Raw genomic sequence first — 22910 nt, forward strand, 5'->3', positions numbered from 1 at the left:
GGATGTGAGAGACAGTCATAGCAGGACAGGCGAGACAAACAGGCACAGTGGGAGTGGGAGCAGTGGGGGGGGGGGGGGGGGATCTTTTCCAACAGCGTCTCGGCGCAGGCCTCCCCTAGCTGGACTCCCACAGCTGGACTCCCGGCTCTTCTGTTGGGGCTCATCTGTTGGCGCACAAATAGCCTGCCTGACTAATATAACAACTGGGTGGAAAAGAAAGCTAAACTGTGTGGAAACCAATCAAATAGCAAATGAACCTCTGGTGCTATGGGCACTGCCATACTTGTATGCTGCTGCACAACTAGTAGAAGTTAGTGTTGCTGCACAGAAGCTGGGCATCCATTCGGATGAGGAATCACACACAGGATCTGAATCCGACTATTTCAGTGATCCTTCAGTTCTTTTATCAGCCTTGTATTGCAGGGGCCTTGATGATTGCTGTGCTGAAATAAAGCCTGTTCACTGCACTATGAAATGCTTTGTCAGACATTACAATCATGCACGAATGTGCCAGAATGCACCATTTTAAAAACTTTAAACTGAAAACCCTGACCATTATGAGTGCTTACGAGTAGTAATATTTGAACATTTAAAAAAGAAGACCCTTGTTTACAATTATTTCTCCACTCCATTTTCGCATCATAAAACAAGTTACTATATGCCTTGTGCAATAGATCTATTGACTAGTATTTGCATTTCACAACCTCGTGTGTAAAGGCATCTTTTCAGATTATTTTAAAACGCTGCTCTGTATTTGTACAGTGCGTCCCTGACAGCCTATTCGGATTAGAAGTATGGAATTATATTAGAAGTATGGAATTATATTAGAAGTATGGAATTATCCTTCTGTAGGGGGAAAACACTTAAATGTTTATTCATATTAATAATGACATCCTTAAAATGTGCAAAATGCACAGAACTGTAGGCCTGTAATGAAGGGCACTTTTTGACCAAAGGTTCGAACTTTCGCTTGCATTCATTTGCATATCTACTAGTTTATCTGATTGCAAATCCTATTATCTTACAGCTAATCCATATGCATGGAATACAACAAGCTCATGTAGTTTACAAATAAGTTATACAGAACAGTAATCATGTTTTTATAATTTAAATCAAACACCCGTTTATGTAAACTGAATAGATGCTGCTTCCGATACTCATACACACAGTAGTGTTTTGCGACAGTGCAATTTTCTGTTTGATTCACTATGTAACACAATTTTTGTTCCTGGGTAGTAAGTGTTATTTCCTAATTGCTTATGCCTCAAAAGTATAGAAAATGGCTATTATTCCCCACAAACTTTGCTTTTGTGACCAGGACAGTGATATTTTGAAATGTACCTATTTCCAATGAGAAAACGGGCGAATTTGTGTCTTTTCGTTCACATAAAGTCAGAAAAAAACAACATATGCATCCAAATTAACATGTATTTATACTAAAGTAATACAAAAATGACTACAAAAGATTTAGAAGTGAGTAGTTTTTCGAGATTTACGATTATACTGTAAATCACTTTCACGAATCAGCCCCCAAATGTAGTCTCCCATCATGTTCTCGTTATACTGTCCTTGGTAGCGGTGTTCAAAGTCCAGTATATCCTGGTGGAAGCGCTCGCCTTGCTCCTCCGAGTACGCTCCCATGTTCTCCTTGAATTTATCAAGATGAGCATCAAGGATATGGACTTTGAGGGACATCCTACAGCCCATTGTGCCGTAGTTCTTCACCAGAGTCTCAACCAGCTCCACATAGTTTTCAGCCTTGTGATTGCCCAGGAAACCCCGAACCACTGCGACAAAGCTGTTCCAAGCCGCTTTCTCCTTACTAGTGAGCTTCTTGGGGAATTCATTGCACTCCAGGATCTTCTTTATCTGTGGTCCGACGAAGACACCGGCTTTGACCTTTGCCTCAGACAGCTTAGGGAAGAAGTCTTGAAGGTACTTGAAGGCTGCTGACTCCTTATCTAGAGCTCTGACAAATTGTTTCATAAGGCCCAATTTGATGTGCAGTGGTGGCATCAGTACCTTCCGGGGGTCCCAGCCGTACTCATCATACTTCAAGACGTCCAGCAAGGTCTTGATGCTGTTGTAATCCTCTTTGAGGTGCACCGAGTGAGCCAGGGGAAGAGACGGGTACTTGTTACCATTATGGAGCAGCACGGCTTTGAGGCTCCTGGATGAGCTGTCAATGAAGGACAGTATAACGAGAACATGATGGGAGACTACATTTGGGGGCTGATTCGTGAAAGTGATTTACAGTATAATCGTAAATCTCGAAAAACTACTCACTTCTAAATCTTTTGTAGTCATTTTTGTATTACTTTAGTATAAATACATGTTAATTTGGATTCATATGTTGTTTTTTTCTGACTTTATGTGAACGAAAAGACACAAATTCGCCCGTTTTCTCATTGGAAATAGGTAAATTTCAAAATATCACTGTCCTGGTCACAAAAGCAAAGTTTGTGGGGAATAATAGCCATTTTCTATACTTTTGAGGCATAAGCAATTAGGAAATAACACTTACTACCCAGGAACCAAAAAAAAAAAAAAATTGTTACATGGTGTTATCGCTATAAATTATCACGGTAATCAAGACTGGCTGAAGAAATGACATTTCTTGTATCGGGGGAGCAGACAGTGGGTCACAGTCCCAAAACAAACAAGGCTTCTTTTTATAATCCTTGGGTGCACGAAAAGTGCTCAGTGTCCCTTTATCCTGGAGACGCTGTGAATGGGTGAGTAGTGCTCTGGGTGGCGATGCTGGCTCTGTGGTGACAGCTCCCTTGCTCCTCAGTCCTCTATCACTAAAAAACAAAACAACAGGGTCTGGATTCAGCAAGATGTTTCAGCGTAAGGGGCCGTACTCGCGTAACTGCGTCCCCTTTGTACTGTCAAACTCCTTCATGTGACCAGCCCGGGGCCACGGGGTATCCAATCACTGCAGGCCCCGCAGCACTATCGGTGTGTCTGTATGAGACACAATGAGTTAATGTATTCAAATTAGGTTCGGGTTTTTCAAAATAATATTACAAATAATAACTGAGTTATGTGTAAATACATAAACACGCACACACACACATATCTATGGTTTAATTTTATATATGAGATAGTAATAAACCACTTTTTTTTTTTTTAACAGTAAAGGTTATGTATTTAGGCACAGATTATTATCATTTGTTTATTTAGCAGATGTCTTTATCCAAGGCGACTTACAGAGACTAGCGTGTGTGAACTATGCATCAGCTGCAGAGTCACTTACAACTACGTCTCACCCGAAAGACGGAACACAAGGAGGTGAAGTGACTTGCTCGAGGTCACACAATGAGTCAGTGGCTGAGGTGGGATTTGAACCGGGGACCTCCTGGTTAGGAGCCCTTTTCTTTAACCACTAGACCACACAGCCTCCTAGATCAATGTAATGAAAAGCATCCAGAGACGATAAATAACGAAAGCAAGAGAAGTATCAACATTACGATTAAATACCAAGAAAAAATGCACAGATATGTTTGAGTTTTTCCTCTGCTCACTCTGAATCGCGAAATTAAATCTGACTTGGCAGAGGGTTGAAATTATTCCAGACACGTGACTTTGCTTTGCAGAATTTAAGCAGCTCAGAATGTCTGTGCTTCTGCCATATTTTCTCGTGTCAGCATTGCTCGCATTACGAGTTCTCGCAGGAAGTGATTATCTCGCGAGGTAATAGCCGACATTTTCCTGTAGACATTTCCTTGAATCAGTTGAACAAAAAATACCAGTAATGTTGTTCAAACACCAATTATTGTATTGCTTAATGGATATCACAATATACCGGTATATCTGTATTAATCTCACACCCCTAGTGATTTATACAGTATTCAATGCTTTCTGTGAACAAAGAAAGAAAGAAAGAAAGAAAGAAAAACAACATCTGGCACTACGCGAATGCGGCCTGACTAACCTGCGAAGGTTTGGAACTACCTGGCTAGCGAATGAACCTTCGAACACAGCCCTAACTGACGTAAGTTCTCTTTCAATAAACCTACACATTTGTGATTGTATCCAGTTACATGGGATACTCCAGCTGAATAAATACTCCCCTAAATCAAACCTGGGCGATCATGAAATCATGGTTTCATACACATACAATTTAAGACTGCTGAAAAGACTTTAATGCTGAAGGAGCACAGCCACTTTTCCAGGAACAGTGGCTTGAAACCTGGCTCCAGGAGACCCAGTTTGAGGCAACTTTGCTGGATCAAACCCCAAGTCTCCCCTGATGTGCCATGCAGTGGCATGAAACCAAGTTCCAAGCCACAGTGTGGCTTCACCCAGCTTTACAATGAATGTTATGACTGAGTGCTAAATAGACAAGCTACCATAAACCATAATTTAACAGCAAGGACATGTTTAAAACCAAAGAATACTGAAGCTGTTGACTGAAAAAGTTCTCTTACCTTTACTTGTAGATAAAGTCTGCCCTTCTCTCTCTGCGCGTTGCGAAATGGTCAATGACTCCATCGTACCAGCAAGGATTCTTTTCCAGGGCCTTCACGATGCTCTTCTCAATAGATAAAACCGCCAGGTTTTTAAAGCGTTCTTGTCCCATTGTGTTCCTGGCATAGCTCTTTAGCCTTTCGAGACAGGAGAAGGTTCTGTCCACACCGCATGACGTTGCTCCAACTGTTGCTACTAAACACATGAGCTTGTACAGCTGGTGCATGGCGTGGTCGAGACCATTGCGCTTGAAGGACTGCAGCAAATCTGAAATGCTGCTGCTGGCACCGTGCAGCTCCCTGTCCCAATAGAAAACTTGCAGCTCCGTTTTCAAACGGTCCATTTCAAAAAATCTCCCGTATCCCTTATTCAGGCACCCCAACGCTTCATCTGGGAACGTGGACCTCATTGTGGCAAATTTCTCGGGATTCAACAGCTCAAGAAATCGCGTCTCCTCCAGGCTTGCGTATCGATGACGGATCTGAAGCAGTAAATTGTTCAAAACGGAATGATACAGCATGCGGTAGTGCTGCTTTGAATCTTGGCTCGCACTCTCCTGTCGGTGTCTCTTTCTCAGGTGTCTGTCAGCTGGGTCTTCTGTCAAGCTGGCTGCTTCTTCATAGATTTTATTAAACGCTTCTTCTGACCTTTTCTCCTCTGTGGACTGAAGCAGGTTCTCGATTCTGTTTTTGCAGAAGGTGACATCCATCGCTTTCTGCTGAACAATATCGTATGCTGCGTCCGTGTCGGAGAAAACTTGGTTGAACGTGAAAAGCATGAAGACGAAGTCGAAATCTTCGAGAGTACGAACGAACCCGCTGGCCGCTCCGACGGTGTCATCATCCATTCCCTCAGAGCTGACAACGCGCGAGAACGTCTCAAGCAGTTTGGCATAGTTACTGGCAACAGTCCCGACGATCCTTGAAGTGAGGTTCCAGCAAGTCGCAGCACAACCGGTTTCTTCCAACAAAGCTACCCTTTTGGGGGACTTTGAAAAAAACGAAGAAAACCCTTCTAGTGTTGCAAAGAATACCCGAGCCTGCGTAATGAATTTTGCCCCTTGGCTTAATACGAGGTTGAGATGATGCGTGCAGCAGTGTGTAAAGACAGCGCTGGGAGCCACCTCTCTAACTTTGGCTTGTAGCCGGTTTAATTCAGAAGGCATCACTGTAGCTCCGTCGTACGCCTGTGCGACCAGTTTCTCCTTGTAATCGAACTCGGACATGGCTGTGCTGACAAGCTTGAACACTGACTGCCCGTCTCTCACACCGGTCGAGTCAAATAAACCCAGGAACCGCTCTTGTGGCGATCCTATTTCGTCCACATACCGCACGATTATAGAAAGCTGGGAACTGCAGCCAATGTCGGTCATTTCGTCCACCTGCCACGCAAAAAAAGGAGCAGCATTGATTTCCTTTTTGATCTCCTCCAGCACGGACAACGAGATGGAAGAAATCAGATCGTTCTGAATGGGTTCCGACATTCCAGTGAAGACGGCAGATTGCTCGATGTGAGTGGCAAGCAATTCATCGTAGTGCGCGATCACCTCCGTCAGCTCCCCGTAGTTCCCCTTGTTTAATGAGTCCGCTGTGTGGTCCTGCCCTCTGAATGCCAGCTCCTGGCGACCCAGGTAAGTTGTTGCATCAATCAGACGTTTCAGAATAGCCCTGTTCCTTCTCACGGTCTCGTTATGCTTCGCTACTTGAATTCGCGCGCCTTCGTCCACAACGTGCTCAAAGCGACTTTGTCCCAGCAGTTTCAATTTCACCTCGGCACTGACGTGCTCTTTGGATTTGGAGTGTCGTTTCACTGATCGGTCCATGTTTTTAAAATCATTATATCCGGATTTGGTCCAGGTAACGAAACTATTCGAGACATTGAAGAGTAAACAGGGCCAACAGTACAGGCAGTTTGTCACAGCACTCCCGGTCAGCCAGTCCACTTTGTCATACCACTGACAGCGAAATGACCGGCTCCTTCCAGCATCATCTTGGACGGAGTTTATTTGAGGGCGAGGCCTGCCTTCAGATTTTATGCGAACCTTCTCTGCATATTCCAGCGTTCCGAAGGGAGTCTTTAACAACCGATCTACAATGTTCTCCGGGTGCTTTGTCCGAGGGATCTCCAATTCTATCTGGGGGATCTCCAATTCTGTCTGGGGAATCTCCAATTTTGTCTGGGGAATCTCCAATTCATTGTGCTCAGCTTTACTCTCAGAGACTGGCTGACTGCTGTCACATTGCATCTCACAGAGCTCCTGTTTAATGGGGAGGGAAGGCAGCCCAGAGAACTCCACTCTAATGGGGACAAGTACAAGGTCAGGGAACTCCTCTTTAATCAGGAAAGATTCCATCTTCACACTGTCCATGGCAGCACACGGGATTCTGTTTAGTAGCTGCCGAAGACAAAAAAAAAGGTTTATTCAAGCGACCAATGAAATCTGGCCTTAATAGCAGGGGTGGCTTTACTATTGAAGAGAAATAGAATTTCTTGTAGGAAGTTTACAATACTATAGGATTAACTGCTGAAATAGTTTACACTATTTAGCCTTTCTACATATTACTTATTTCAAATTTATTTTTTGCAAACTAATATTTGTTTCACCGAATTCAGAATGCCTGAAACGCTACAACAATCTCTAAGGAAGTGGGTGTCAGTGATGAAAGCACTACGAGTCGCATCCTGAGTAGTTCTGGTTAAAATAAATAAAAGTAGTGCTGAATATTTTAAGTGCCGCGAGACTTTATTCTCTCGTACGTGATTCTCGGACGCTATCTTTAAGGATTATAGAAACTCTGTACACTGCAGTAAGTAAACAGTTTTGACCAAAATAAAAAGACGATATTAAGTCTATCTAGGTGTTGTTTTGCAAGAGGTGACACTTGCTTTAACTCTTAACTCAGCCCCATTCATTTTGGGGCGCCAGCGCACCGAAGGTTACACACATATTACTCAGGCACAGTAAAAGCCACCTACCTGGCTTGTTTAAAAGTACAGACTTGGGGCTTTCCAAAGACGTATTCAGTGTGTGTACGCGGTACTCCGAGCTGGAACTACGATCACCTGAAGTTAAGCCTCTCATCATGTGACAGAGTTCACAGCTTTCGTTTTGAGTCTATTGCTCCGTCATTGTAGCAGCTAGACTGAAAGGGGCGGTATCGTTGGAAAGCTTAGCAGTTCAGCTCCCCCCACATGTTCATTTCATATTGAGGCGCAATGGTGTTTTTTTAGCCATTTATGCTTACAATATATATATTATATATATATATATATATATATATATATATATATATATATATATATATATATATATATATATATATATATAGCAGTGACAAAACATGATTTTTTTTTTACATATATTCTCATCTCTAGTAATTAAACCAGATTTTATGTTTTATTAAATATAACGGCTCATTTTCAGGCTGAATACATTTGAAAGTTAATTCAAACAATTATAAAGAAAATCCCTCTCTCTCTCTCTCTCTATATATATATATATATATTAACGGTGCAATAGTGCTGTTGTAGGTAATAGCAGCTGGCAGAGTCTTGATTTGGAGGGGTACGTTTTCTCCAGCACACACTGCTTAACCGGTATAGCAGGTGGGTTCACTTCACACACCTTGTGTCGTCACCACTGGGTTGAGAGGATTCAAAAGTGAAACAGCCTAACAGATCTCCTTTAGAACAGTCACTGTCATGAATGGAAAAGAAAGACCTACAAAGTTAATAACTGATCCGTTGGAAAATGCTTGTGTAACATATTTGTCTCCTTTCAATGATCTCATTACTACAGAAGCCCTAAAGGGACATGGTGTAAATTAAAAAGGGAGGTCGCTATCTCGTGCATGACTTCAGTAAGTCATTCGCTCGACATAGTAGCCTCCCATTTGAATTTCTACACCATGGACCTTCAGGGGTTCCGTACATTACTATGCCATAAATCACATTTCTTTCCCAGCTTATCAAACACATGTTTTTGTACCCTTCATAAACAAAACCAAAATAAAAAATGTCTTACTATTCCAACCATTAATTAGCTTTTCCAATTCATATATAATTCTGAGACAACATGAAAACAGCCATGGTGGTTCTGGTTTTAGACCTGCCCTGCACGTGTTGTGTGAAGTGAACCCACCTGCTGTACCAGTGAAGCACTCTGTGTGTGTGTGTGTGTGTGTGTGTGTGTGTGTGTGTGTGTGTGTGTGTGTGTGTGTGTGTGTGTGTGTGTGTGTGTGTGTGTGTGTGTGTGTGTGTGTGTGTGTGTGTGTGTGTGTGTGTGTGTGTGTGTGTGTGTGGGAAAGCTTTGTCAGAACATGGGTCAGGTAAGGGTGAGGTGACGGCCTTATCTAACAATTTTCTGTGTGTTTTTTTTTTTTTTTTGCAATTGTTAATGTACAGTCCGTGTACGCAAGGCTCGTTTATCAGTGTAAACCCGGCACGGCATATCGGTATTTTTCCAGTAACTCAAAAAAGTAACAAGGCTTCAAATATGTTGGTAATGTTACTGTAAACTAAATAAATAAATAAATAAATGAAACAAATGTCGAGTCTGAGTGCAGTTTCTGGAGCATCATGTTTTGTAAACGAATGTAAATGTACGGTCCGAAGACAAAATGACATCTTGCTGATGGGTTGTTTAAAAGAATGTATTCTAAAATACTATTGTTTTACTAAAAGAAAATATATATTCACATAGCGCTGAGAAAGAGATTCATATTAGAGCAGCAGTGTGGAGTTGTGGTTAGGACTCTGGACTCTTGACCGGAGGGTCGTGGGTTCAATCCCCAGTGGGGGACACTGCTGTTGTACCCTTGAGCAAAGTACTTTACCTAGATTGCTTCAGTAAAAACCCAACTGTATAAATGGGGAATTGTATGTAAAAATAATGTGATATCTTGTATCAATTGTAAGTCTGGATAAGGGCGTCTGCTAAGAAAGCCGAGTTCAAATCAGCATGACATTTTAACATCTACTCTCGTGTAATGGAAATCGGGTGTTCTTGTTAATGGTGTTTTGGGGACCTGGCGAGCCCGGGTGCGGTGTTGTGATCCACACGGATTAAGCACGTACAGCCTTCTCTTAATTAAGACCTCAGTCAATGCACTGTATCACTATACCGTATTGAAACGAGCTCAGAAATGAGCCGCGACAAGCGTGTGGTGAACTACTGTAAAATATACATACAGAACATTACACATAAAAAAGTATCGTGCCTTATTTTTCATTGATTTCCCCTGCAGATTTCAGTTTGTTACATTTTAAAATGAATCGATCTTGTTGATGATCGCCATGCCTTCCGTGCGTCGCAAACAACTAAACTTAAATAAAAAATAAATACATAAAATTAACTTACTTTTTTTTTTTTTTTTTACCGCCCACGCCTACAAACTGGTGTGCAACGCCATTTAAATAAATATGAAAATAAATGAACTAGCTGTTCTTTATCTTATGCTGTTTGATAAACGGCGCTGTCTCTTTCAAATTCCAGCAGGCGCACCTTTAATACGTCACGAAGCTCTTACCGCCGGACTCAGTCACATGACAGGGGTGCAGCGCCCACGCAGTAAGGTAGCAGCAGTGGGTTCTGTGGGTGTTGAATTGTGCGCAGCGATGGGGAGGGTTCGGGTTAGCTCGCATTTCTGTTTCTAGACCCAGTGTACTGCTTTTAAGTGTTTAAAAAGGTGCTTGAATAATGCAGGTCAAACAGATCTCGCTGTGTTTTGTTAAAGAAAGTATTTTTCCATCAGCGTGCTGTAAAGCTGGTCGACTCGAGTTCCTTGTCAATGTAGCTTCACACTTACTTTAATCCGATCCAAAACAGTCAGAAACGGTCCCGAAGCTGCCTGATATCCGGGCATGCACATTTTCTGTTATTTATTTTTCTTTTATGAGATTTCTGGACGTCCACGGAGTGCGTGTGTGTCCGTTTAAAGCTATTGCATGTTAACATTTAGTTTTTAAAATAAGGGAGCTTAAGTAAACTGAAATCTCAGTGGCTTAAATTGATGACTACTCACATAAGACAAAGGCATGCAACTACTCCACTGTATTACTTACTTCCGATTGAACAGAGACTTATTTTAACGTGTCTTATTTAAAGTTGGTTTGAACGCTGCAGCTGCTGTGGTTGGGGAGATAAACGCCCTTTTATGCGTGGCTGAGGCTAAGTGTGCGTATATGCGGTATGTTATTTTACAGAAATTATTCTTAGGATTCACATGTGAAATAGAGACTGTGAAACAATTCACAACTGGTCTCCTTAAATTAAAGTTGGTTTGAGCGCTCTAGCTTCTGCGGTTGGGAAGATCCAGCCATTTTCATTCATGTCGGGTTAGTTTGAGTCGAATATCAAACGTCAAGTCAACATTAGGTATTTTACCCACATTATTATTTGTTTATTTAGCAGACGTCTTTATTATTATTATTATTATTATTATTATTATTATTATTTATTTCTTAGCAGACGCCCTTATCCAGGGCGACTTACAATCGCAAGCAAATACAAATACATTCAAGTGTTACAATATAAGTCATACAATAAGAACAAGAAATACAATAATTCTCAAGTGTGACAAACCACAATTCAATAATACAGCAGATAATAGTGAAAGTTACATCAGGATATGATTAAATAGTGATAGTTACTGTAGGAGCCAATTAGTATTTTTTGCCTATATTATTTATGAGAAGACATATTTTGATACATTATATTTGTCTATTACGCATTTACAGTAATAGGGTAGTATATCTTTAATAGAGCGAGCTTTGTTAGGTTCTGGGGCTCGTGCGCTTTTGTATAAATTCGGAAAATAACTGTCACTTTTTACTCTGTTGTAGACATAGCTTTGGAGCCTCACGGTTTTCTTAACGTGTCGTGTAATCTTCGTTATTCTGTGGAAATTACCAGTCAATAACTTATCTGTTATTACGCTGAAGATCCTGTAAAATAACTGTGAATACTAACCTGTGGAAACCTGAGGAATAAAAGTTGTATTGCTTTATTTTACTACGGAGTCTGTGTGGATTGGATAACGTTAGATGGATACGCGTCAGCCATACCAGCCCAAGCTATGCAAATTTGGATTTTACACATACATATAGTAAGAAAACCCAGCTCCGGTTGGAAAATTGAACGTGTAAAAAAGGAGCTTTTGGATACTAGGACAAGTACAAAGAAGGATACGGAAGGTCGCGTTGAATGGGCAAACTCGACAGCAAAGTAAGTCCTGTTCATTTCTCAGTGTAGCCTTCGCTATTTATGTCACAGTAAAAAGGGATAGTACAGTTCCGGATTTATCTCCTTCGTTGCTAGTTCTATGTGTCGGACGTCGTGAAGGAATATTAGTGGAATATTGGACCATTTGCTGTATTTAGTGTGACGCAGCTATACTTTGGAAGTGCTTTGGAACGTACTGTGCTAGCTAAGCTACGTCATCATGGATGGTGATGAAGCGTTAGCTGTTTTACCTGTGGTTAAAAGGCAAGTGAAACCTACAGTGAAAGCTATGGAGGAAACGCAGAATCGTCTCATCGGCTCACGGAAAGCCAAGCTAGGTCAGCTGACAGGCAAAATGAATGAGATGCATCTTTTAATGGATGATGATGGTAACTTGGAAGTAATTAAGAACAAGCTGATGATTGAGCTCAGCCAGCTGTTTGGGGATTTTTGTGAGCTAAACACATCAGTAAAATGGTTACTTCAGCAGCAATCAGAGAAGGAAATGAATGACGATCAGCTTAACTGGTTTGAGCCCAAAGCTAGTTCATTCAGAGAATTCATAGAGAAAACAGAGGTATGGATGGAAGAAGTCCATCAACGTATGGAGCAAGTTAGGCAGTGTGATGAAGAGGTACAGCCATCAGATAGCATATCTAGTGCGTCATTTACTACTCGGAGGAAAAAACAAAGTCACGCTGGGCTTTCTTCACAAGCTTCATCTTCTGCCTCATCTGCACGTTTAAAGGCTGAAGTAGAAAGAGCTGCTTTGCTAGCTCAAGCAGCTGCTCTGAAGCAAAAGCAAGCTTTAGACAGACAGGAAATCCAGCTAAAGGCTCAGAGAGAAGAGCTGGAGTTACAAACCGCTTTAGCAGCCTCAAATGCTAAAATTAAGGTTTTGGAAGAGTTGGAGGGTTTTCAAGTCCCACCCAAATGCCTGAGTGATGAAATGAACTCCTACCTGGAGTCACACAAGGTCCTACCTGCTATGAAAAAGGTTAGTTATAGCAACAAAGATGAAGAGTCACTTGAAGCTCGAAGCCAAAGCCAGCCTACCTCTACCGCCGTACGTACTGCTGTGGAGGGAGAACAACAGTTGAGTTTCAGTAACCAAAGAACACCTACCAGTGCCGCTCTGCCAGAAGATGATGTTACAGGGACGTTGTACAGTGTCATGCTGCGACAAAACAATATCACAGAATTCCTGATGAAACAACAAAGGCTATCTACACTACCACCATTGGACATACCCATCTTCAAAGGGGACCCTTTGGAGTACAAGCTGTTCATCAGAGCGTTTGAACACGGAGTGGAGGATAGGACAGATAGCAGCAAGGACAGACTTTACTTCATGGAGCAATACACCAATGGACAGCCCAGAGAGTTGATTAGGAGCTGCCTCCACATGGATCCAGAACGAGGGTATCGTAAAGCGAAGAAGCTTTTGGAAGAGCACTTTGGAGATGAATACAAGGTCTCTGTGGCATACATAGACAAGGCTCTGAGTTGGTCTACCATTAAGTCTGATGATGGAGAGGCACTCCATTCGTACGCTCTCTTTCTCACTGGATGTTGTAATGCCATGACGGATATGGAGTACATGGAAGAGCTCGACAATGCAGCTAACATGCGTGCTATTATTGCCAAACTTCCATACAAGCTGAGGGAGAGGTGGAGAGGCATGGCCTATGATATACAGGAGCGGCAGAAACGAAGAGCAAAGTTCAAAGACCTTGTCAACTTTGTCAACAAGCAAGCTAAGATAGCACTGCACCCGCTGTTTGGAGACATAAAGGATGCCGCTGCAGTGAGGGGACAAGTGAAGTCTCATACATACTCAAAGTCACACAAGACAAGTGGTAGCAGGAAGAGTTTCACCACAGCTGCCACACCGGTGGACAACCAGACGGAAGGCACAGAGTCTAGGCCTATGGGAAATAATTATGGCAGTCCTAGCAGTGCATTTAACAAGCCCTGTCTCTTCTGCCAAGGTGATCATAGCATGGAGCTGTGTAAACAGATGAAGAAGTCTCTTCACAAGGAGAAGATTGACTTTCTACGGAGCAAAGGGCTATGCTTTGGCTGTCTGAAAAAAGGACATATGAGTAAAACTTGCAAGGAGAAGCTAAGTTGCAAAGTATGCTCGTTGACACACCCTACTGTGTTGCACATGAAGATCAAGGAAAATGCTACTCTCAAGAAAGAGCCGGAAGAGCCATCAGAAGATGGTGAAAAACGGTCAGTCACCAGTGGTTTCGTTGGAACAGAGAAGGCGATCTGTGGACGCACCAAAGCCGGTGACGCTGACAGCATTTTGGCTATTGTACCCGTTCGAATCAAGTCGAAGAAGGGCAATAAAGTGGTGGCTACCTATGCTTTCCTTGACCCAGGCAGTACTGCCACTTTCTGCACTGAGGAGCTTATGAGTGAGCTCAATGTCAACGGTAGGAAGATAGACATACTGCTGAGAACCATGGGTGAAGAAAAGATTGTCAGCAGTCAGGTTGTGTCAGGTTTGGAGGTGAGCAGTCTGGAGGACAGCAACTTCATAGATCTTCCAGATGTCTTCGCTCAGAAGACCATTCCAGTGAGCAAGGAGAACATCCCACTGCAAAAGGAGGTGAACAGGTGGCCTTACCTGGAACAAGTGCGACTCCCTCATATTGACGCAAAGATAGGGCTGCTGATAGGGACGAACACGCCAAAGGCAATGGAGCCATGGCAGGTCATCAATAGTGTTGATGATGGACCTTATGCAGTGCGAACCATACTGGGATGGACTGTGAATGGTCCTCTTAGAGAAGACACAGGTAACGGGATAAGAAGTGGACTGATCCAGGTAACAACAAACCGAATATCAGTGGCCAGGCTGGATGAGCTGTGGAGTCAGCAGTTCAAGAATGACTTCCCTGAGTGTGGTCAGGATGACCAACTGGAAATGTCAAGGGAAGACCACCAGTTTATGGATTTGGTCTCACAGTCTGCCAAACTAGTGGACGGATATTACAGCATTAGGCTGCCGTTAAGGAATGAAGTGATCAACATGCCGAACAACCGCAGAGTAGCTGAACAGCGCGCTCTGAATTTAAGAAATAAGTTAATCAAGAATCCCTCGTTTCACGCCGACTACACTGCATTCATGGGTGACATCATCGCGAAAGGCTATGCCAAGAGGGTTACCTGCGAGGAGGCCAGCCGCAATGACGGAAAGGTATGGTACATACCACATCACGGGGTGTACCATCCCAAGAAGAAGAAGATCCGTGTGGTGTTCGATTGTGGGGCATCGTTTCAAGGTACCACATTGAATGACCAGCTGCTACAGGGGCCGGATCTCACCAGCACTCTGATAGGTGTTATCACCAGGTTCAGACAGGAGCCAGTGGTGATTATGGCTGATGTGGAAGCCATGTTTCATCAAGTGAAAGTGCCAGCTGAAGATTCTGACCTTCTCAGATTTCTCTGGTGGCCACAGGGTGACATCAGACTAGCCATGGTGGAGTACAAGATGGTCGTGCACTTGTTCGGTGCAACGTCGTCACCAAGCTGTGCCAGTTTTGCCCTCAGAAAATGTGCCGAAGACAACAGAGAACAGTTTGACGCCAAGGTGGTCGACACAGTGCTGCACAATTTTTATGTCGATGACTGTCTGAAATCAGTCAGCTCAAAGGAAGAAGCTGTGTTATTGTATCATGACCTGAGAGCCATCTGTGCAAAGGGAGGATTCCGACTGACGAAATGGATGAGTAATTGTCGAGGTGTACTGTCTGCTATTCCTGAAGAGGAGAGAGCCAAGGAAGTCAAGGACTTGGACCTGGAACAAGATGTACTCCCTGTAGAGCGAGCATTAGGCGTACAGTGGTGTGTCCAGTCTGATACCTTCAAGTTCAGAATTGTCATTCAAGACAGGCCTTTTACCAGAAGGGGTATCCTTTCTGTAGTCAGCTCGATCTATGATCCTTTGGGAATCTTGTCGCCAGTGGTTCTGCCAGCTAAGAAGATCCTGCAAGAGCTTTGCAGAATGAAGCTAAGCTGGGATGATGTCATACCAGATCAGCTTGCTCAGCAGTGGTATGACTGGATGAAAGAGCTCCATCTGCTGAAAGACTTTGAGGTTGAGCGGTGTTTTAAACCTGCAGGCTTTGGAGACTCCTCATTCGCTCAGTTGCATCATTTTGCAGATGCGAGTGAAGAAGGCTATGGTACAGTGAGCTACCTGCTGCAATGGAACAGCTGCAATCAAGTACATTGCTCCTTTGTTATGGGGAAGGCCAGAGTTGCTCCGCTCAAGACAACCACCATTCCTCGCATGGAGCTCACTGCAGCCACTATGGCAGGACGCATGGATAAGATGCTGAGAAGGGAGCTGCAGCTGCAGCTCAAAGATTCCGTGTTTTGGACAGATAGTACTGCTGTACTGAAGTACATTAAAAATGAGACCACTAGGTTCCACACCTTTGTGGCCAATAGAATATCAGCGATTCTGAAGATGTCCGAAGCTTCGCAGTGGAGGTACGTTAATACTGCCAAGAATCCAGCTGATCATGCGTCGAGGGGACTGAAGGTGGATTCCTTCATGCGAAATGAAGCCTGGATCTCAGGGCCAGACTTTCTTGTGAAGTCGAAGGAGGATTGGCCAGAGTACCCAGACCTCCCTGTAGATTCTGCCATGGAGGACCCAGAGGTCAGAAGGGATGTTGTTGTGTACACTCTGACTGCTGAAGAGGAGTTGGATACAATTCAGCAGATGATGGAACACTTCTCTTCTTGGATTCGTCTTAAGAGGGCAGTGGCATGGGTCCTCAAGTTGAGAGGCACTCTGGTGCGTTTTTGTCAAAAGAGGAAGGAGTTGAGTGTGGCCATCGCTCAGTCTGAGGATGATAAGAATCGACAAAAACTTGTGCTGGACAAGGAGATGCAGAGCTTCAAAGCAAGCCTAGACAAGAGAAACGTCACTGTGAAGGACCTTAAGGACGCTGAGTCGGAGATTATCCGCTACAGCCAGAGGAAGAAGTTTCCTGAGGAGATATCCAGCCTGCAGAAGGGTGAGAGTGTGAAGAAGAGCAGTCATATTTATAAGCTCAACCCTGTGTTACAAGATGGAGTACTTAGAGTCGGTGGAAGACTCAGTAGGGCAGCTATGCCTGAAGAATCTAAACACCCTGCCATCCTATCGAAAGACCTCCATGTGGCAGAGCTTATCCTACGTGAGATCCACCAGGATGTGGGTCACAGTGGTCGCAACCATATGCTATCCAAGCTGCGCTTAAACTATTGGATTCCTGGTGCCAATGCAGCTAAAAGAAGAGTTCTATCCAAGTGTGTTGTCTGTCGGCGGTTTCATGGTGCTGCTGGGCGACAACAGATGGCTGATCTACCCCAGGACAGAGTCTTGCCGGATGAACCTCCATTCACTAACACTGGTGTAGACTACTTTGGTCCGTTTGAGGTTCGGCGTGGAAGAAGTGTCGTGAAGAGGTATGGGGTTATCTTTACCTGCATGGCTATCCGGGCTGTCCATATTGAGGTAGCGTCATCTCTGGATACAGACTCGTTTATCAATGCACTTCGCCGCTTTATAGCCAGAAGAGGTCAAGTGTCATTGCTTCGTTCAGACAACGGAACTAACTTCATTGGAGCTGAACGTGAACTTAGGGAAGCAATCAAAGGATGGAATTGCTCCAAGATCAAAAACACTCTCCTTCAGAATGGAATCAAGTGGATGTTCAACCCCCCTACAGGATCTCATCATGATGGTGTCTGGGAGAGGTTGATCAGGTCAGTAAGGAAGATTCTTAATGCCACTTTGAGAGTACAAGTTCTGGACGAGGAGGGCCTTCACACTGTTCTGTGTGAGGCAGAAGCTATCATCAATAGTCGTCCGATTACTAAGGCATCCAATGACCCAAATGATCTGGAGGCGTTAACACCTAATCACCTGCTGCTCCTCAAGATCAAGCCATCTCTGCCTCCAGGGCTCTTTCAGAAGGAAGACATCTACTCTCGTAGAAGGTGGAAGCAAGTCCAGTACATGTCGGACCTGTTCTGGAAGAGGTGGACTAGGGAATATCTACCTCAGCTACAGGAGCGCCAGAAGTGGTCACGTGCGTCGCGCAACTTCGTTGTTGGAGATGTCGTGCTGGTGGTGGACGACTCAGCACCTCGTAATTCCTGGGTCATGGGAAAGGTCATCCAGGTTGTGCCAGACAGACATGGATTTGTACGTCAGGTCCGCATCAAGACTAAGACCAGCGTACTGTACAGACCCATCACTAAGGTCTGTCTACTTCAAGAAGCTGAATAAGAATGAGACAGTGGTAAAGACTGTTCTCCTACGGTGAGTCATGTACTAGTAACCTCTGACTCCAGGTAATGTAAGGTAATTGAAGACTCAAGATTGCTCAAGAAAAGGTTTTCAGTTAACTTGGCTCCTTGTTTTTTATTTGGTTAGTAATTGTTTTGTGATTTAGATAACAATTAGGGGCCGGTATGTAGGAGCCAATTAGTATTTTTTGCCTATATTATTTATGAGAAGACATATTTTGATACATTATATTTGTCTATTACGCATTTACAGTAATAGGGTAGTATATCTTTAATAGAGCGAGCTTTGTTAGGTTCTGGGGCTCGTGCGCTTTTGTATAAATTCGGAAAATAACTGTCACTTTTTACTCTGTTGTAGACATAGCTTTGGAGCCTCACGGTTTTCTTAACGTGTCGTGTAATCTTCGTTATTCTGTGGAAATTACCAGTCAATAACTTATCTGTTATTACGCTGAAGATCCTGTAAAATAACTGTGAATACTAACCTGTGGAAACCTGAGGAATAAAAGTTGTATTGCTTTATTTTACTACGGAGTCTGTGTGGATTGGATAACGTTAGATGGATACGCGTCAGCCATACCAGCCCAAGCTATGCAAATTTGGATTTTACACATACAGTTACATCAGGATATGATTAAGTACAAAATACTACAGATTAAACACTTGGGAGATTACAATATTCTGAAGTACAGGATTAAATGCAGTAAAATAGGGGGCAGATAAGAGCAAAATAAAGCATATTTAAATGAAGGGTGATAGTGTCCCAGGATACAACAGAGGAGTTCTACAGGTGCTGTTTGAAGAGGTGAGTCTTAAGGAGGCGCCGGAATGTGGTCAGGGACTGGGCAGTCCTGACATCTGTAGGAAGGTCATTCCACCACTGCGGAGCAAGGGTGGAGAAGGAGCGGGCTCGGGAGGCAGGGGAGCGTAGCGGAGGTAGAGCCAGTCTTCTAGTGCAGGCGGAGCGGAGAGGTCGAGTGGGGGTGTAGGGAGAGATGAGGGTCTGGAGGTAGCTGGGTGCAGTCTGATCAAGGCATCTGTAGGCTAGTACAAGAGTCTTGAACTGGATGCGAGCGGTGATCGGGAGCCAGTGGAGCGAGCGGAGTAGTGGAGTAGCGTGGGCGAAGCGAGGTAGAGAGAACACCAGGCGAGCAGCAGAGTTCTGGATGAGCTGGAGCGGACGGGTGGCGGACGCAGGGAGGCCAGCCAGGAGGGAGTTGCAGTAGTCTAGGCGGGAGAGTACCAGGGCCTGGACCAGGAGCTGGGTAGCATAGTTGGTGAGGAAGGGTCGGATTCTTCGGATGTTGCTCAGGAAGAATCTGCAAGTGCGTGCCAGAGTGGAGATGTGCTGGGAATAAGAGAGGCAGGGGTCCAGGGTGACTCCAAGGTTCTTAGCTGAGGAAGAGGGAGAGAGTGTGGTAGATTCCAGAGGAACAGAGATGGAGAGATCAGAGGAGGGGGAGGAGGAGGGAAAGAAAAGGAGGTCAGATTTAGAGAGGTTGAGTTTGAGGTGATGCGAGTGCATCCAGGAGGAAATAGCAGACAGACAGGTAGAGATACGGGAGGAGATGGTGGAGTCAGAGGTGGGGAAGGAGAGGAAAATCTGAGCATCATCAGCATAGAAATGGTATGAGAAACCATAGGATGCGATGAGGGGCCCCAGGGAGCGGGTGTAGAGAGAGAACAGGAGAGGACCCAAGACTGACCCTTGGGGGACTCCAGTTAAGAGAGGGTGAGGTGTGGAGGTTGCTCCACGCCAGGTTACCTGGTAAGTGCGGTTGGAGAGGTAGGAGGAGAACCAGGCCAGAGCAGTGCCAGAGATCCCCAGGTCAGCAAGAGATGATAGTAGAATAGAATGATCAACAGTGTCAAAGGCAGCAGAGAGGTCGAGGAGAATTAGGACAGAGGAGAGAGAGGCAGCTCGGGCACAATTAAGTGAGTTGGTGACAGACAGGAGGGCGGTTTCAGTGGAGTGAGCAGAGCGGAAGCCAGATTGGAGAGGGTCAAGCAGAGAGTGGTTGGACAGGAAAGCAGAGAGCTGGCGGTGTACAGTCCGCTCGAGGGTTTTGGAGAGGAAGGGTAGGAGGGAGACAGGACGGTAGCTCTGGAGGGAGGTGGGGTCGAGGGTAAGTTTTTTGAGGAGGGGAGTGATAGAGGCTTTTTTGAAGGCAGAGGGGAAGATGCCAGAAAGTAGAGAGGTGTTGAGGAGGGAGGAGATGAAGGGGAGTAGAGCAGGAGCAGCAGCTTGAAAGAGGTGAGTGGGGAGGGGGTCCAAGGCACACGTGGTGGGTTTGTGACCCTGGAGCAGGGAGGAGAGGTCAGAGTCTGAGAGGGGCAAGAAGGTGGAGAAGGAGGGCGAGTTAGTAGGGGATGTAGTGGGTGTAGGGGTTGGAGCAGGAGGGGGTGCGGGGGAGGGAGAGGTGTTAAAGAGTTTGCGGATATCTGAGATTTTAGAAGAGAAGAAGGAGGCAAAGTCGTCAGGGGAGATAGAGGAGGGAGGAGGAGGGGGGGAGGGTTTAGGAGGGAGGAGAAGGTAGAGAATAGTTTACGTGGGTTGTTAGTGGAGGCTTGGATTATCCAAGGAGACTTACAGAGACTAGGGTGTGTGAACTATGCATCAGCTGCAGAGTCACTTACAATTACGTCTCACCCGAAAGACGGAGCACAAGGAGGTTAAGTGACTTGCTCAGGGTCACACAATGAGTCAGTGACTGAGGTGGGATTTGAACCGGTGACCTCCTGGTTACAAGCCCTTTTCTTTAACCACTGGACCACACAGCCTCCTACTGTGATCCGCCATTGAGGTAAAATGGGTTACACACATGTTAATGAACAATGCATATCCTTTATTAGTAGTTATAGCTACAGGAAGAAAAATAAAAAAAATGAAAACAAAAAAAGTATGCTGCATTGTATGCTGTATTGCTCCACCACGGCGTGCGGGTAACACGGTATACCGACATTATTATTATTTATTTCTTAGCAGACGCCCTTATCCAGGGCGACTTACAATTGTTACAAGATATGACATTATACATTATTTCACATTATTCTTGCATACAATTCTCCATTTATACAGTTGTGTTTTTATTGGAGCAATTTAGGTAAAGTACCTTGCTCAAGGGTACAACAGCAGTGTCCCCCACTGGGGATTGAACTCACAACGCTCTGGTCAAGAGTCCAGAGCCCTAACCACTACTCCACACTGCTGCCCTCAGACATCAGGAGGCTGTGTGGTCCAGTGGTTAAAGAAAAGGGCTTGTAACCAGGAGGTCCCCGGTTCAAATCCCACCTCACAGCCACTGACTCATTGTGTGACCCTGAGCAAGTCACTTAACCTCCTTGTGCTCCGTCTTTCGGGTGAGACGTAATTGTAAGTGACTCTGCAGCTGATGCATAGTTCACACACCCTAGTCTCTGTAAGTCGCCTTAGATAAAGGCGTCTGCTAAATAAATAATAATAATAATCCCATTTTACCCATTCTCGTGCCGCCGGATTCCAACAGATACGACAACGCAACTGTGTAACCCGAAGCCCAAACGCCACCCTAGCGCTATTTATTAACGTGTTTGTAATTTTTTAATCATATTCTCTCACTATTTCTAGCCACAGACACTACGTTTGCAAACCCATCTTTTTCTATAGTAGACCCTGCAAAAATCAAACAAGCTCACCTCGTTTACACGCGTGTTTCAGAAGCAGCCCGCCACGAGGGAATGGTCACGTGGGGTGGCAGTGTCATTTACAGTCACTGCCAGCAGGTGGCTGCAGTGTGCAGGGGTGAAAACATTAGTGTCCCGTTTAAAGCAGACTTCCCCTCGCAAAAGTCCCGATTTATACAGTATGATAACAGCATGATTGGGAAAGTCGCATTGCTTTAAACTGGAGGCAATGCCGTGCAGAAATTATTACGCTAATAATAATAATAATAATAATAATAATAATAATAATAATAATAATAATAATAATAATAACACACATACACAATTAAATGCGTAAAATAAATAAGTTAAATAATACACAAACGTGACGCAAGTAAATAAAATGGACCAAACAAGTTACAAAAATAGTGACACGCGCCTCCTTCTCACAGATAAAATCTAAACGAAACCCGTCAGATCCTCAAATCACGGAAACAAAAAACCACTTTCCTCACTTCGTCTCAGCTACACTTCACCAGAGCAGTAACAAAGCTGTGTTGCAGCAGCCACCGCCATGTTATTACCTGCCCCACACGTTTAAATAACGAGGCTAAACGCAGCTTGACTATCAGGCATGCCCCTATTATTATTATTATTATTATTATTATTATTATTATTTGTTTCTTAGCAGACGCCCTTATCCAGGGAGACTTACAATTGTTACAAGATATCACGTTATTTTTACATACAATTACATTATTTTTTTTACAGATTATTTTTTACATACAATTACCCCTAAAGACTAATGAACGTGACAAGGGTGCGAGTGTGCTCAGCTGGCTTTTTACGTTTCGTCCAAAAAACCCTTTCAGCTGCATAGAATGAAAACTAAACACAGATCAGAACCCCTTTTTAAAATACGTTTACTGCACAGCTGAAGGGCTTTCCTTATGTATGCACAGCGCTTCACAGCGTCACTTTTCACGGCTCCACACCTCTGTCGACAGTGAGGCATTTTGGTTTTCCGTAATCAACTTTAAAGCTATTTTTTTGGAGCAAAATACAGGTTAAAATCTGTCGCGAGAGTTGTCCGGGGTGTCCAAAAAGAAAAACGTAAGAGTTGGCAGGTCTGCTGTTGTTTTGCGTCTGTACGGCACGAAATCGCATGTTGGCGGTAGGGAATGAGCGCCGCCATGTCTCTGTACGGCGCGGATCTCGACCTGGCCTTGACGACGCACGCAGAATGCGT

The 22910-nt window shown here is 44.2% G+C and overlaps 1 protein-coding gene across 2 annotated transcripts; it reads right to left on the reverse strand.

Annotated features, from left to right (window-relative positions):
- Positions 1–2533: 2533 nt before the first annotated feature.
- LOC131708973 (zinc finger MYM-type protein 1-like) lies at positions 2534–21744 on the reverse strand. Of its 2 annotated transcripts, none has more exons than XM_059010485.1 (3): positions 21695–21744; positions 4434–6868; positions 2534–2804 (listed from the first exon to the last, which is right to left on the reverse strand). In XM_059010485.1, the coding sequence occupies exon 2, from the start codon at positions 6839–6841 to the stop codon at positions 4436–4438; it is 2406 nt and encodes an 801-aa protein (XP_058866468.1). In that variant the 5' UTR covers positions 6842–6868; positions 21695–21744; the 3' UTR covers positions 2534–2804; positions 4434–4435. The 2 variants fall into 2 exon arrangements, with proteins under 2 accessions (XP_058866468.1, XP_058866467.1); XM_059010484.1 differs by lacking the exon at positions 21695–21744 and adding an exon at positions 9833–9991.
- Between the last annotated feature and the right edge of the window lie 1166 nt (positions 21745–22910).

The sequence above is a fragment of the Acipenser ruthenus genome, chromosome 41 (genome assembly GCF_902713425.1).
Source record: "Acipenser ruthenus chromosome 41, fAciRut3.2 maternal haplotype, whole genome shotgun sequence".
Taxonomy (NCBI): Eukaryota; Metazoa; Chordata; class Actinopteri; order Acipenseriformes; family Acipenseridae; genus Acipenser; species Acipenser ruthenus.

Bases quoted from the DNA above. Each gene is read 5' to 3' on its own strand.
- LOC131708973 (XM_059010485.1), bottom strand. From the start codon at position 6,841: ATGGACAGTGTGAAGATGGAATCTTTCCTGATTAAAGAGGAGTTCCCT.